Source organism: Phyllostomus discolor, chromosome 6, assembly GCF_004126475.2.
Source record: "Phyllostomus discolor isolate MPI-MPIP mPhyDis1 chromosome 6, mPhyDis1.pri.v3, whole genome shotgun sequence".
Classification (NCBI taxonomy): domain Eukaryota; kingdom Metazoa; phylum Chordata; class Mammalia; order Chiroptera; family Phyllostomidae; genus Phyllostomus; species Phyllostomus discolor.
The window spans coordinates 162,155,921-162,169,933 of record NC_040908.2 but is presented as its reverse complement, the minus strand read 5'-3'; the positions used below and the strand labels follow the sequence as shown (position 1 = coordinate 162,169,933).

Below are 14,013 nucleotides of genomic sequence, written 5' to 3'. Positions count from 1 at the left end.
TGCCAGCGCTTCTGCTTTCTCTGGACCCTCACCACTTCCTACCTCAGCTAAGAGTTTCTTTCTTTCCCAGCAGGCTCTGGCAGCATCCCGGATCCCACCTTCCAGCCTAACATTTGCAACTTTGCCCTTGCTTGTGAGATTGTTTCTGATTTGTGGGACTACCAGTCTCAGGCCACAGACTTTCCTGTGCAAGAAATGTAACTTTCCCCCCTTATGACTGGTTAATTTCTTTTCAACTCTCTTTTCCACTGGAGTGGGAGAAACGATCTCAAACAGTTCAGGGTGTTTACCACCCTTGACTCATGATGAACACACTTTTTGGAAAATTAACATAGGGCCACAGCGGGGAGAGGGGAAGGCTTCATCTAATCCTCAGTGTCAGTTGTTTGAGCTGCATTATCCAACCTGATCCTCTGTCATGTGGAATGAACTCAAAGAGTCTGGAGGCTCTGCTAGAAATAAATGATGAAGATTAAAGGGTCTTAGAGTTTGCAAACTGGGAACATAGCTAAGCAAAACCCCCAGAAGTGTTCCAAAGAAGAAAGAATAGTTAAGAGTTCTTACAGTAAAAAGTACATTCTTGAGCGTTACCAGTCCTACATTCTTAGCGCTCTGATTGGTCCAGATGTCATGTAGTCTGGATGATGGATGCCAGGTGGTCCTGAAGATGGGTGCCAGGAGGTCTGGTTACATCAGTGGTCTGGATATGTGAGTCCTTCAAGGCCTACTCAGAGGATTATCTGGAGTTCTTGTCTATTTCCAGATGTGTATCCTAGTATTGACACAGGACTGCAAGGTTCAAAAAGGTTAAGTTCCCAGGCTAGTTAGAACAAGAATTGAGTCTATCCTCACGCCTCAACCTTCCTAATGTTAATGATTTTAGCAGTTAAAGTGAATCTATTTTATACAGTCCCTATCTTCATTCTTTCTGCAGTCACTTGTCCACACAGTTTGCCACTAAATCTATCCAGGAAATGGAGCTTCTTCTGTATTCCTGGCCAACGGAGTAGAGCAGAGCGTTCCTTGCTCAGGGACCCACCAACAGCACATATCCCCTTCCTACCGTGTCTTCCTTCCCAGCCTAGGTATTCTGTACCTCCTCTGTGGAGAAGGTGACATTGGGGGGAGTAGGGAGGACTCTGAGATCAAGTTCTTACCTGTAATATTTCCTGCAAAGTCAAATGCCCTGAATCCTTTCTGTGCCCACAGGGGCTGGCTTTTCAAGCTCAAAAGCCTTGAAAGGACTCCCCTTTTCCTCCATTCTTTTGTCATAGCCATAAACTCCTCAGCAGAGGGATACCTCTGGTTTCACTCACAGTGGTATCTCCACTGCTTGGTACAGTGCCTGACTGGCACACAGTGGGTCTTCAATAAAGATTTGTCCACTAAATGAGTTACTAGGTCTCTCTCCCATTACTCTGTCCCTCTCTGATCCACCCAGTATCTTCCAGAGGAATCTTCTGGAAGTGTGGTTATTACTCCCTAGCTCAACTGCCGTTCTGCTGCTGATCCCCCCAAAAGCCTAACCACCTCTGGTTCAAGGCCCAAACCAAATGGATCCATTTTAGTTTCTGCCACATTCAGGCACTTGAGATAGATACCTGGCCCATCAGGCAGCCTGTCATTCATCCAACAAGTTAGAAAGCTCCTGCTGTGTCAGGCACTGTGTCAGACTGAGAAACAACGGTGACCAGGAGTTCACATTGGGGGTTCTTGCCATTGCAGTTTACATTCTAGCAGAGAGCCCAGACATCAAACAGATACTTGTTAACACTTCAGTGGTCATAGTTACCCAGAGTGGCTCAGAGGAGAATTACAGGATGTGGTGGGGACTAAACTTCAGTTAGGGGTCAAGGAAAAGACCTCAGAAGAAGCACCATTTAAGGTGAGATTGAAGTTTGCTTTGGAAGGTATGAGGGGAGAAGGGAAGGAGGGCGTTGAGGAAAATGTTCCAGGCAAAAGTACTGGAACCAGCCAGAGTGGGCAGGTACATTTGAGAACTTGAAAGGCCAGTGTGGCTGGAGAGAGATGAGGTGACACTGGAGGTCAGCGTGGACTAAACGGTGCAGTACTTAGGGAAAGAGCTTCCACTACCAGAAACACCCTCATTCAGGTCTCAACAAAAAATGTCACCTCCTCAGAGATGCCCTCCCTGCTTAAAGTAGCCCATCCCTCTGATCCACAGCACCTCCCATCCCCTTTACTCTGATTTGTTTTATTCTTAGGGTTTACCGCCCTGGGATTTTCTCATGTGTTGATTGTCTAGGCATCTATGCGTTCCCCTGCCCCGCGACCCCGGAATGTAAGCTCCGACAAAGCAGAAACCTTGTATTTCTTGTTCACCATTTGTACCTCTAGTTATCACAAAGGAGGCGCCCAATCAATATTTGAATGAATGAAAAGCCTGGGGAGCAATGAAAATGATTTTTCATTGAAAGTAGATGATTGGCTGTTCGTTGGGAAGTGGACCCAATTAGGATGTAGGAGCAATTAGGATGCTATTTTGTTGGTGCAGGGGAGAGTTGATATTCGTCTGGACAGTCTTGCTTGGCTTTCAGGATAATGATGACAAATACGAATATTTACATTGTATTTAACTATGTGTCAAGTTTAGTTGCAAGCACTTTTTAAATATTAAGTCCTCACCTCAACCCTATGAGTTAGTTCAACCTTTATTATCACTGCCCTCTTTCACAGATGAGGGAATTGGGCAGAGGAGTTTCCACAGTTAACCAGCGGGGTGGAGCTGGGATTAGAGCGCACACAATCTGGCTTCCCAGTCCAGGCGCTGGCAACTCTGCGGTACCTGCAGAGTTACGCCAAGTCCCTAATCTGCTCTAGTGAGTATCGGCTGCGGCCGATTGCGGCTCGCAAGAGGCCGGAGAGCCGAGCGGAAGGATCTGCAACTTTTATTCTCCTCTCCAAGCCTTTGCTTGTGCTGCTCCTCCTCTTGGGATGCCCTCTGTTCTCTTCTATCTGCATTTGGCTCCATGTCAAAGTCAGAATCACAACTCTTCAGGGAAGAAGACTTCACTGAACACACCTGTCTGTCCTGTTGCTGGTCTGGATCCCTTACAGCCCACACCACGTGTTCGGTACAGGACTTCTGGGAGTATTTTATTTTATAGTTATCCACAAAGAATTCTACACGATCTGAGTTGGAAGGGACCGAAACGTCATGTAGGAAAGAGGCAGTTCAGAAGCTCAAGACTTGCCCAAGATTGCAGAGCAAACTGGTAGTAGAGGCAGGACCCGAACGGTTTCTTGGCCAGTGTTAGTCTCTCAATCCATCGGCGTCTGTGCTTTCTTCACCGGGTCACCTAGCAGTGTGTCTCAAAGGGTAGTCCGAGAAACACCTCGGAATCACGTGGGGCACGCACCGAAAATACAGGCTTGCTAAGGCTGACCTCAGGAATATGCATTTTAGCAAGTTCGTCAGGAAACTCTCGTGTACACCAGAGTTTGCAAGGACTATGGTCCCATGGTCCAGCGTACACACATCTCAAAAATGTTGCTGAAAGGCTTTAGTTTTCCATTCCCACTGCATCATGGGAAATGTAGTTCCGGATCAATTCTTCTCCGGCCGAGGGGAGCATTTTACGGAAGGAGCCGCGTTGGTCCGGAAATAGCCGAGGGTTCTCTGGCGGGCCCTTTCCTGCCCGGCTGCATTCTGGGAAAGGGCAGTTTCCGTTGGGTGCAGGAGTCTGAGGCGCGCGACCCGCCGCAGTCCCACGTGAAGGGCTACGCGATCTTCGCTCGGCGGGGCTTCTCCCCGCTCGCCGCGGAGCGTCCCGGAAGCAGCGGGGAACAAGAACTGGCCCGCGGCAGCTCCGAAGCTAATCCCGGAGCCCGGTGTGTGGCGCCTCGGAGCACAGCGACGGCGCCATGTCCCTAATCTGCTCTAGTGAGTATCGGCTGCGGCCGATCGCGGGTCGCAGGAGGCCGGAGAGCCGAGCGGGAGGATCTGCAGGCCGCTGCGGCGCCGGGGCAGGGCCGGAGGTGAAAACGGGGCTCTCGGGAAGCATGGCGGCGGCTTGTCAGGACGGGGGTCGTCCTCCTCAGCGAGGGATGCATTTGCGCAGCCCTTTAGAGTTTACGTAACGCTTCAAGTTTATTATCGTGACATCACAGGCCAGCCACCTCGTTTACGCAGTGGAAATTGAGGCCTGAGCAGAGGGAGCTGGTGCAGGGAAGCCAGCTCTGGTGTAGCAATCAGGATACCCAAGGCTGGTGCAGGATGCGCCTCCGATAGGCTTTGTGACCTGGTGCTCGGCTCTGGGCCTCAGTTTCCTCTGCAAAACGAGAGCATTGCGCTGGGTGTTGCTTGAGCTCCCGCTCGGCTAGCAGAGCTCCTGCAATTTGCGAAGTGAGTGAGTTAGAGTCAGCGGCGGGGCTGGAAGCCATGTCTCGATCTCCCAGACTCACCCTGTGCGACTAATGAAAACAGCGTGCATTTATAAAGCCTGCAGTAGTTTACAGTGCGGTTCCAAGGCTGTGGGCTCATTTTATCCTCACAAGAATTTTCCAAAGCTGAAGTAAAGGGCCGTTGTTTTTCAGATGAGGATGTAAGGTTTAGGGAGAGCGTGGTTTATCTGATGCTGCAGTTCCGTGGCCGAGCTGAGCGATGGAGCTATGTTCTCTGATCCTGAATCCATGCTTTTTTCAGGCTTGCGCCATCTTCCCTTTTGGTATTTTATTGTGGCCTGAAGATGATGTTTTCCATTCTCATTGTTTCATCAGGTTACTAGTTTCTCATCCCTTTCTCTGTTTGCTTCCTAACTCTCGAGCCCTTTACTCTTAGAATCTCTCCCTAAATGCAAAAACAGGGAGGGAGGGAGGGCTGTGATGGCTAGGAAAAGGAGCACTTCACGTTGAAGAAGTCACCGTTTGCAGAGTATTTTCACATTTATTGTTTCCCCTTGTTCGTGAGGAAGCTTCCCCCCACATCCCCAGCACCGTCCTCCCTCTCGTTCGCTCAGCTGAGAGTTGTTGCTCAGGTGCCTGCGGGGCATGGGCACCGTCCGAGGGCAGCCTCCACCTCTGTCCTCAGGAGGTGCGCAGGCTGCCGAGATGGTGTGCAAACGAGGACTCTGCTGCCAGTGGCTGTGAGGATGCGTGAATCTGTGGAAAGTGTGTACAGGTGTGCTTGCTGGGTGACTAGTAGACAACATGCACATGACTTGTGTTGCTATATCACTTACCGCATCGCTTTGTGATGTTTTTTGCCTGGTAGTCCGTGTAGGCTGTAGACCAGAGATTTTTCAGCTGGCATGCTGCAAGAATTTTGAAAACATGTGATACCTGACTTTTTCATCAGGGACACTGACCTCTTTGCCCTTAGATTGTCAAATAAAAATGTAACAAGAGCCAGCACAGCAGTAGCTGTCTGGTGTGAGTGAATCAAAATGATACCTATTTTTTTTTGTCAGATTGGCAAAAAATATAATACAGTTTTGGCTGTGCCAGAGAATTTTAGTAATTAGTTTAAGTGTGCCATGAGGTGAAAAAGGTTGAAAATTGCTGCTCTGGACTGAGATTGAGTGGCTTCATGTGTTGCTCCGTGTCCGGGAGTGTAATGGTGCCCGAGCATCTTTGTTCAAAAGTGAAGGGCAGGGATGATTGATTGACGGCTCTCTAGGTGCCTGGCTCACAGTAGCTGTGCAGTGATTGCTTTTGGCTGTCTGACTGTCGGAGACTGATGGGGAAACGAGTTGTGTAGCCGGAAAGCATTCTGGGGACAGTTCAAAACTGGCTTGGTGTCATGTCTTGATTCCTGTTCGCTGAGTGTGGGGACGCATGGTCTTGTTGAGGCCAGGAGCAGAGAAGGCATCCCCGCGGCCCAAGGCCCCTCTCACCACCCCACGCTCACTGGCCTGCCTGTCCTCCGCAGTCTCCAATGAAGTGCCGGAGCACCCGTGTGTGTCCCCTGTCTCCAATCATGTCTACGAGCGGCGGCTCATCGAGAAGTACATCGCAGAGAACGGCACAGACCCCATCAACAACCAGCCTCTGTCCGAGGAGCAGCTCATCGACATCAAAGGTGCCTAGAGGCTGGCCTCCGGCCGGGACCGTCCTAGCCCAGAGCTGGAGAGGGCGGGTGGTGGTGTCAGCGCTCGGGGGGAAGAGAGGATGGCCTGTTCATGAAAGCTACCGGGAGAAGAGTGGCAGAGGAGCCCGGGTTATGGTTCCTCACGCCTGCTTTCTCTCTCTCGGCAGTTGCTCACCCGATCCGGCCCAAGCCTCCCTCAGCCACCAGCATCCCCGCCATTCTGAAGGCCTTACAGGATGAGTGGGTGAGTGCCTGGGGAAGAGTTGATGTCTTCCTCACTCGAAGACATGGCTGGACTAGGACTTGGGGATGGGAATGGTGGAGCATTATTTTCTCTTTGGAGGGGTAGGATGCTCGTGGGGGAGGAGCTGGTTACTGCGGTCACACAGATCTGGGCTCTGCGCTTAGCTCCACCGCCATGTGATGTTAGGGAAGTCGCTTACATGCACGTTCTAGTTATCCGGACGGTACAGCATGGACTAGTGCCTCTCAGGGCTTGGGAAGAAGTAAAGTGTGAATTTCATGACATCAGGGGCTTGTTTCATCTGTGGGTGTGTCCTCAGCACCAAGAGCACTAAAACTTGAGTGAATGAGTGAGTGCCTCTTGAGGAACTGCCTGGCACGGTGCCTGACATAGCGAGGGCAGTCAGCAGACAGCGGCGGCACTGTTACTCCCTCTTGGTGAGGTGGTGGCGTGACACCTGAGATTTGCTGGTGAACTAGTGAAGGTGGGCGTGGGAAAGAGCTGGCTCCCACTCCTGTCTGTGTGCCCTTTGGGTCACAGAACTGGTCTAGGCTGCGGGATGGAGACAGTGTCCTCTGTGCCAGGGCTGAGTGCTGGGTGCTCCTGGCTCTTCCCACCCCCTCATAGCGGTGTGTCCTCCTCCCAGGACGCGGTCATGCTGCACAGCTTCACTCTGCGCCAGCAGCTGCAGACAACGCGTCAAGAGCTGTCCCATGCGCTCTACCAGCACGACGCCGCCTGCCGTGTCATTGCCCGTCTCACCAAGGAAGTCACCGCTGCCCGAGAAGGTGCTGCCTCTCCCCTCAGCTTCCCACTCTGGGCTGGTCCTGCTTCATCGTATCCCATAGCTAACACTGTCTTCTCTCTCAGCTCTGGCTACCCTGAAACCACAGGCTGGTCTCATTGTGCCCCAGGCTGTGCCGAGCTCACAGCCAAGTGTTGTGGTGAGTGTTGTCCCCTGCCCCCCCCCCCCCTTTTGCCAGCTGCCCTTTTGCGTGCAGTGGCTCGTGTGGCTCTGCTATAAGTGTCTTTGGCATTCCATGCCTCCCTCACCCTCACCTTCCCTCTATGCAGGGTGCAGGCGAGCCGATGGATCTGGGCGAGCTGGTGGGAATGACCCCCGAGATTATCCAGAAGGTAGGTCATGCTCTTACTTGATGGGAGTGCTGTGGGCCCTCGCTGTTCACCCCAAGTCCCGTATGAACAGAAACCCCATCCACGTGGGGAAAGGGGAAAGTCATGCAGAGCACAGACGCTGACCAGACTGTCCGGGTTGGTATTTTGATGTCACCGTTTATAGACCTTTTGACCTTGGACTGAGTTAGCCAACCCTTCTGTGTTCATTTCCCTTGCTTCTGAAGTGGGAATGGTAGTACCTACTGCGTAGACTTATGGGAATTTAACAGACTGATTGCTGATAAGTGCAGCTTGTAGCTCTTCTTGTTAATGAGGTTCTTTGCAGATACTAAAACACGAAAACATCTTTTCATGTTTTTTTCCCTGAGGGAGACAGGACAGGAGTTAGCACTTTTATATTACAGATGGACAATCTGAGACCCAGTGCAAAGGCGCAGCTCACAAGACGCAGAGCTGGCCTGACACCCGGCCCAGTGCTCTGTCACACGCGGAGCCCCCTTTGCAGGGCTTGGTAGTTTCTGTCTTTGCCAGCCAGTTCAGATTGTTGCCTTGCCTCTCAGCTCTCATCTTAGTGGCATAGACCTGGTCTGGGGGCTCTGCAGAACTGGCTCTCTCCTCACCTAGCCATTTGTCACCTCTGTGGCCTTGGGCAAGTGACTTCACTTCTCTGAGGCTCAGTTTTCTCCTTTGTGGAACAAGGCCATCAACACCCACCTCGTGAGCTTGGAGTGAGAGTAGAAAGAGGTGGTGCCTATAAGCCTGTAGCACAGACCTCAGCAGATAACGAGTTTTTGCCAGTGTTACCAGCGTCCAACATGCCGATGTCTTGGCAAAATAACTTGTCTCACATTAAGTGTATTCTCCTCTCTTCCCCAGCTCCAAGACAAGGCCACTGTGCTAACCACGGAGCGTAAGAAGGTGAGTGTTCTCCCACAGCCAGGAGAGAGAGTTGGCCAGGTGGGGGCAGCTGAGCCCTTTGGAAAGGCGGCTGGCCGAGCCCTGCACTCACCGCCACTTTCCTTGGGGGGGCTTTTGCTTTTCCTCAGAGAGGGAAGACTGTGCCTGAGGAGCTCGTGAAGCCAGAAGAGCTCAGCAAGTACCGGCAGGTGGCATCCCATGTGGTGAGTGGCCGGGTCCCCTTGACTCACACATTGGGCCCTCGGCGCCGTTTCTGGGTGGGCAGGCCAGCCCGGAGTGCACTGGGCAGAGAGCTGTCCAGGGCCTCTGACCTCATTTCTAGCTTTGGCTGCTGAGTTGTCAGGGCTCCTCTCCCTGCCCAGCTCTGGCTTTCCCGGTAGTGCAGTGAGGGAGGCACTACATCCGGGCAGAAGGCCAAGTGCCGTGGATAAGGAACACAAGTCACACTTGTTCCCTGGGCTCGGGCTGGCCGTGGGGGAGTTGTGTGGCTTTGTGGCCCGCCTTGACTCGGCCATGACTGGGTTTGGTGCGCACAGGGGTTGCACAGTGCCAGCATTCCCGGGATCCTCGCCCTGGACCTCTGCCCTTCCGACACCAACAAGATCCTCACTGGTGAGAGCGGGCCTGGCCCAGCAGGCTGCTATGGGGGCGGCAGGGGAGGTTCATGCTCCTGTCCTGTGCATGGGCCTGGGGACAAGAGTGCCTCCTTCAGTAGAGGGACCTGGAATGGCCTGACTCGTTTTTGGATCTCCTGTGCGTCCTTTCCAGGTGGGGCGGATAAAAATGTCGTTGTCTTCGACAAGAGTTCTGAGCAAATCTTGGCCACCCTCAAAGGCCATACCAAGAAAGTCACCAGTGTGGTGTTCCACCCTTCCCAGGTAAGGGGTTCTCCTGGCCACCCTGGGTCCCGAGTTCCCGAGCCCTGTTTCAGTGGTTTGGGGTCCCAGAACTCGCCCCTGCCCCCGCTCTCTCCTTGGTCAAGCGAAGTAGGCCTGAGAAAGAGCTCTGACTCTCTGGAATGGACATTTAGGGGCCTCTGTTTGGAGTCGTGGGGTTCCCCCTTACAGGACCCACTAAAACGGGTCTTCAGACCAGGCGGAGAGAGGAAATGTGTAGCTTCCAAAAGCATCTTTATTGAAATAGTTTGTGCCAGAAAAAGGACAAAACCCTGCTGTGTTTATAACACAAACCACGGAAAACAGAGCTCAACCAGATCTCGAGTCTGGGTTCGTGCTTCTCACAGTCAGCCTTTCCCGGTACCTTCAGGAAATTAGGAACGGAAGAGTAACGGGGAGTTTTTCATAAAAACAAGTTTATTCAGATGAAAGCACCCCTCTCTTAACTACTGGGTGTTGATATTTCTCTTACAATACCACATTGACAAAAGATGGCTGTTGGCTTTACCTTACAATTTTTAATGTCCTGACAAGTCATTAGTTGGTGACACTATGTAAGTTCTCTCCCTGTCACGAATTTTTCTAAGAATTCTTAAGTGTAGGAGACAGTGAACATGCTCTTGCAGCCCCCTGCAGACCCAGCACAGCTCAGACCTGCGCTGCTCGAGGCAGCGGGCATTGGCTGCATGTTCTTATTACGTAGAATAAGGAATTCTGTTCCCCAATGGGAGTAGCCCTGTTTCCCTGAAGGTGTAGGATATGGCACTCTGCTGCAGTTATGCTTTTTACCACTAGATGGCGAGGCTTCCTCTCTAAGACCCAATCCTGTTGGATTTACCATTTGAATGTCATTTACCAGTGTCCTGCCTGGCATCATCGGTGGGTGGTTCCAGGCAGGGCAGGGCAGAAAGGGGAAGCACTTGCTGGGGTTGTAGCTGTCTCCAGCCCCTTTCGTAAGAACGTTATGCTCTGTCTCTTCTCTCTCACAGTCAGCCTCTGCTTTCCTCTAGGAGCTGGTGTTTTCTGCCTCCCCGGATGCCACTATCAGGATCTGGTCGGTCCCGAATGCCTCTTGTGTCCAGGTTGTTCGGGCCCATGAGAGCGCGGTGACAGGCCTCAGCCTTCACGCCACTGGTGACTATCTCCTGAGCTCCTCTGACGACCAGGTGTGGTCCCAGCCAGGGTCCTGCAGGGGCCTTGGACTTGTGGGAGGAGGAAACAGCTCCGGAACCCCAGGGAGGATGTGGCCCCTGCCCAGAGGGGCCAGCCATCACAGGGTTTGCCGAGCCAGGCTCTCTGCTCCCCGAAGGGCCCCTCTTTCTCACTGCTTCGCTGTCTCGGTTTTTCTAGTACTGGGCCTTCTCTGACATCCAGACAGGGCGTGTGCTCACCAAAGTGACAGATGAGACCTCTGGCTGCTGTAAGCTGTCTCTCTTCCTTGGCTGTTGTTTACGTTTGTGTTGTGTCTGCTCCCTTGTTCTTGTGAAAGTACACGTAGCGCCAGTGCCTGCTGAGTGTCAGGCATGGCTCTGGGTACGCTGGGGGGTGGGGGGAGGAGGAGGCCGCCCTCTGCCGGGCCTCGTCTCCCCCGGTGGCCCTGACCGCAGGTCCCTCTGCCCTCGCCACAGCTCTCACCTGTGCGCAGTTCCATCCCGATGGGCTCATTTTTGGAACAGGGACCATGGACTCTCAGATCAAGATCTGGGACCTGAAGGTAGGATGTGGGGCCTCCCCCAGGCCCCAGGGTCAGAGCTCTGAGGGCTGCTCAGTGCAATCACATGCTTACGGCCTCTGGTCCGGGGGCTCTCCTGGGGTGGAGAGACGGTGGCTCTTTGTGTGTGACGTGGTCAGGGTAGCCTGGGGTCTTCGGGCTGGGCCCTCCACCCCTGGTATTCCTGCTGGCCGCCCTTCTCCTGGAGATGGGTGGGGCGACTTCTCAGAGGTGGGCGTCTGGTGAGCTCCGTTTCCTCCCTCTCACGGCCTGTGGGTGACATTCACTCGCCACCCTCCGTCTGTAGGAGCGCACCAACGTGGCCAACTTCCCCGGCCACTCGGGCCCCATCACCAGCATCGCCTTCTCCGAGAATGGCTACTACCTGGCCACCGCGGCCGACGACTCCTCCGTCAAGCTCTGGGATCTGCGGAAGCTTAAGAACTTTAAGACGTTGCAGCTGGATAACAACTTTGAGGTGTGTCCCCCTCCCCCACCTCTCTCGGTTTTGTCCTCGCTTGTCCATGATTCACTGAATTTGTCTTCACTCCCAATTGCCCCCCAGTTTCTATTCCCCTCGTGTGACTTCTGCTCTGGCTCTGGCAGGTGAAGTCACTGATCTTCGACCAGAGCGGCACCTACCTGGCCCTGGGGGGCACGGATGTCCAGATCTACATCTGCAAACAGTGGACAGAGATTCTTCACTTCACAGGTAGAGGCTCGCTCTGGGGTCCTGGGTGCTCTGGGTGCTCTGGGTGCTCTGGCCCAGAGGGAAGTGGGGCAGTCGTGCTGGGTGAGGAGTTTCTAGGGGCAGGCATTAACATGCCTCAGCAGCTTTTAGCCTCTCCCCGAGGCAGTAGGCTTCAGTGACTAAGAAGATGGACTCAAGAGTCGGGGAGCTTGGCTTTACTTGCTGGCTCTCTCTGCCTCTGCAGGCTGTGTGACATAGGGCAAGTTACTTAGTCTCTCTGGGGCGTGATAATGGTGTGTGCCCGTTAGGGTCCATGTGAGGTTTAGATGAGTGTATGTATGAGTGTGTTAGAACAGTGTCTGGCACACAAAAAGGATCTGCCGCCGTCACCATTCACTCTTGTGTCCTAGTCCTTTGTGGGATTAGAGCAGTGAGTACGAGAGGTCGGGTCTTCGCCCTGATGGAATTTCTAGTCAGGCTGGGAAGGCAGGTGTAAGTGACTTCACAAACAGTTACTTAATCGCGATGGTAAGTGCCAGAGAAGAAAGGCACAAAATGCCGAGACAGTGGGTAACGGGTTCTCCAGCCTCCTGACAGCCGTATGGCCCTGGGTGCGTGGCTTTCCCTTCAGTGTTGCAGCTTCTCCATCTTTCAAATGGGTGTGTAGGTACTGGTTTGCAGATCGTGCCAGCTGGTGGCTCGGGGTGGCGTGCATGGTGACAGGGTGCCTGCTGCACACTTGGCAGCTGAATGACTGGCAGCGGCTGCTGTCTTCGTTGCTAGGATTCTTGCCCCCTTTAGCAGGTTGTGGGCAGGTCACCAGGTACTTTCCCAGCTGCATGTGCCCCCGACCCTGCCCAGTGTGTGGTGTTTCAGAGGCATCCCGGCCTAACTATCTGGCCCGTGGGTGCGAGCGCTCCCTGGACCTGGTGTTGCAGTGTGGAGCCGAGTGAGGTGGAGTGGCAGGCTGGAAGCCAGGGGGTTGTAGTGGGGAGCTGGCTGGCTCCGGGGGTGACTCTAAACTTGCCTGGAAAGGTTGCACTGTTGTTCATGAACTCCCCAAGTGTGGTGGGGAGTGTTGCCCAGCCTCTTCTGCCCCCACCCCAGCCCTGCCCTGTGTTCGGGGCCCAGGTTCCCTGGAGCCGGAACCCCAGGAGCTAGAATAAGCTGATGGGCTGTTTCAGTTACATGCGAAGAGTTAGAACTAGATAGGTCCCAATAGGCTGATTACCGAGGTTTAAACTGAGCTGAAAACTCAGCTAAATTTTAAAAACAGCGAGTTGTGCAGTGGGGCGAACAGGACTCTGCATGCTTCGTGGGTCAGTGCTCCCTGAGCAGCTCACGGTCAGCTCCAGCGCTCAAGCAGAATCGCAGTCGCCTCCAGAGCTTAGGTGAGGGGAGTGGATAGTCCTCCATTCGAGTGAAATGCCCACCAGCCAAACTCCAGTGCCTGCCCTGTGCATATGCCAGGCACTGCGTGAGGCCCTGCAGGTGTGTTGTGCAGTAGGCTGGAGCCCTGCCTGCGGGAGTGTGCAGCGGGAGGGAAAAAGACGAGGAGCCAGGTGCACTGTGGTAATGAGCTCTGGGGGCGGGACTGGATGGGAAGGGGAGGAGCCTCTCACCGATGCCCCTTGTTTCTCTCTCCTCAGAGCACAGCGGCCTGACCACAGGGGTGGCCTTTGGGCACCACGCCAAGTTCATCGCTTCCACGGGCATGGACAGGAGCCTCAAGTTCTACAGCCTGTAGGCCCCGTCCCTTCCGACAGGAGCTGGGCCTCATCTCACTGGTGGGGTAGAGTTAGGGTTGGGGTGGGGGGAGGACAGGGAGAGACTACTGGGGGGGAGGGGTCCACGGGTGGGGCGTTCACATCATTTCACTCTGGTCTGGGTGGTGGCCCAAGAGCCATGGTGTCCTGGGCCGCCCTCCTCTGTGCAGCCCCCAGGCCTGACGAGGGCGGACACGGGAGGCAGCACTGCCCCCTCCCAAGGCTCAGGGCGGAACCCAGGCCTCTCCCCTCGTGTGGGTCACTGATGGTGGTGGCCGTTCCACACCCACCTGGTTTCGGTTCCTGGGAGACGGGGACCGGCCGAGCCAAGGGAACTGTGAAGGGATGGGCGCGAGGGCTCACGCAGGGTTTTGTAAGCAGTGATCTAGTTTCATTAAAAAAAGAAAACGATAAACGTATCCCCTCCCTGTGTGTGTCTGTAGCAGGAACGCCGGCGCAGGGCGGGTGGGAGGGAGGGGCGCTGCGGGGCGTGGGCTTCGAGAAGCCCAGCGGTCACTCTCACCCCCCCACCCCTTTTTTAAAATCGCACAACAGAAGTCAGAAAAAATGAAAACAAATCTGACAAGCCGTTTGCCAGAAC

General features: G+C 53.9%; 1 protein-coding gene across 1 annotated transcript; it reads left to right on the top strand.

Moving 5' to 3' along the window:
• Window positions 1-3,665: 3,665 nt before the first annotated feature.
• On the top strand, window positions 3,666-13,828 carry PRPF19 (pre-mRNA processing factor 19). The gene is made up of 16 exons (XM_028516518.2): window positions 3,666-3,904; window positions 5,891-6,040; window positions 6,217-6,293; window positions 6,940-7,081; window positions 7,164-7,237; window positions 7,368-7,430; window positions 8,307-8,348; window positions 8,477-8,551; window positions 8,885-8,960; window positions 9,117-9,226; window positions 10,255-10,410; window positions 10,595-10,664; window positions 10,873-10,958; window positions 11,263-11,433; window positions 11,562-11,667; window positions 13,296-13,828. Exons 1-16 carry the CDS (start codon window positions 3,886-3,888, stop codon window positions 13,391-13,393), a joined length of 1,515 nt encoding a protein of 504 aa, XP_028372319.1. The 5' UTR covers window positions 3,666-3,885; the 3' UTR covers window positions 13,394-13,828.
• Window positions 13,829-14,013: the final 185 nt, after the last annotated feature.

Coding starts and splice junctions, on each gene's coding strand:
- PRPF19 (XM_028516518.2), top strand. Junction 8,349..8,476: donor TAACCACGGAGCGTAAGAAG/GTGAGTGTTCTC, acceptor GCTTTTCCTCAG/AGAGGGAAGACTGTGCCTGA. Junction 9,227..10,254: donor TGGTGTTCCACCCTTCCCAG/GTAAGGGGTTCT, acceptor GCTTTCCTCTAG/GAGCTGGTGTTTTCTGCCTC.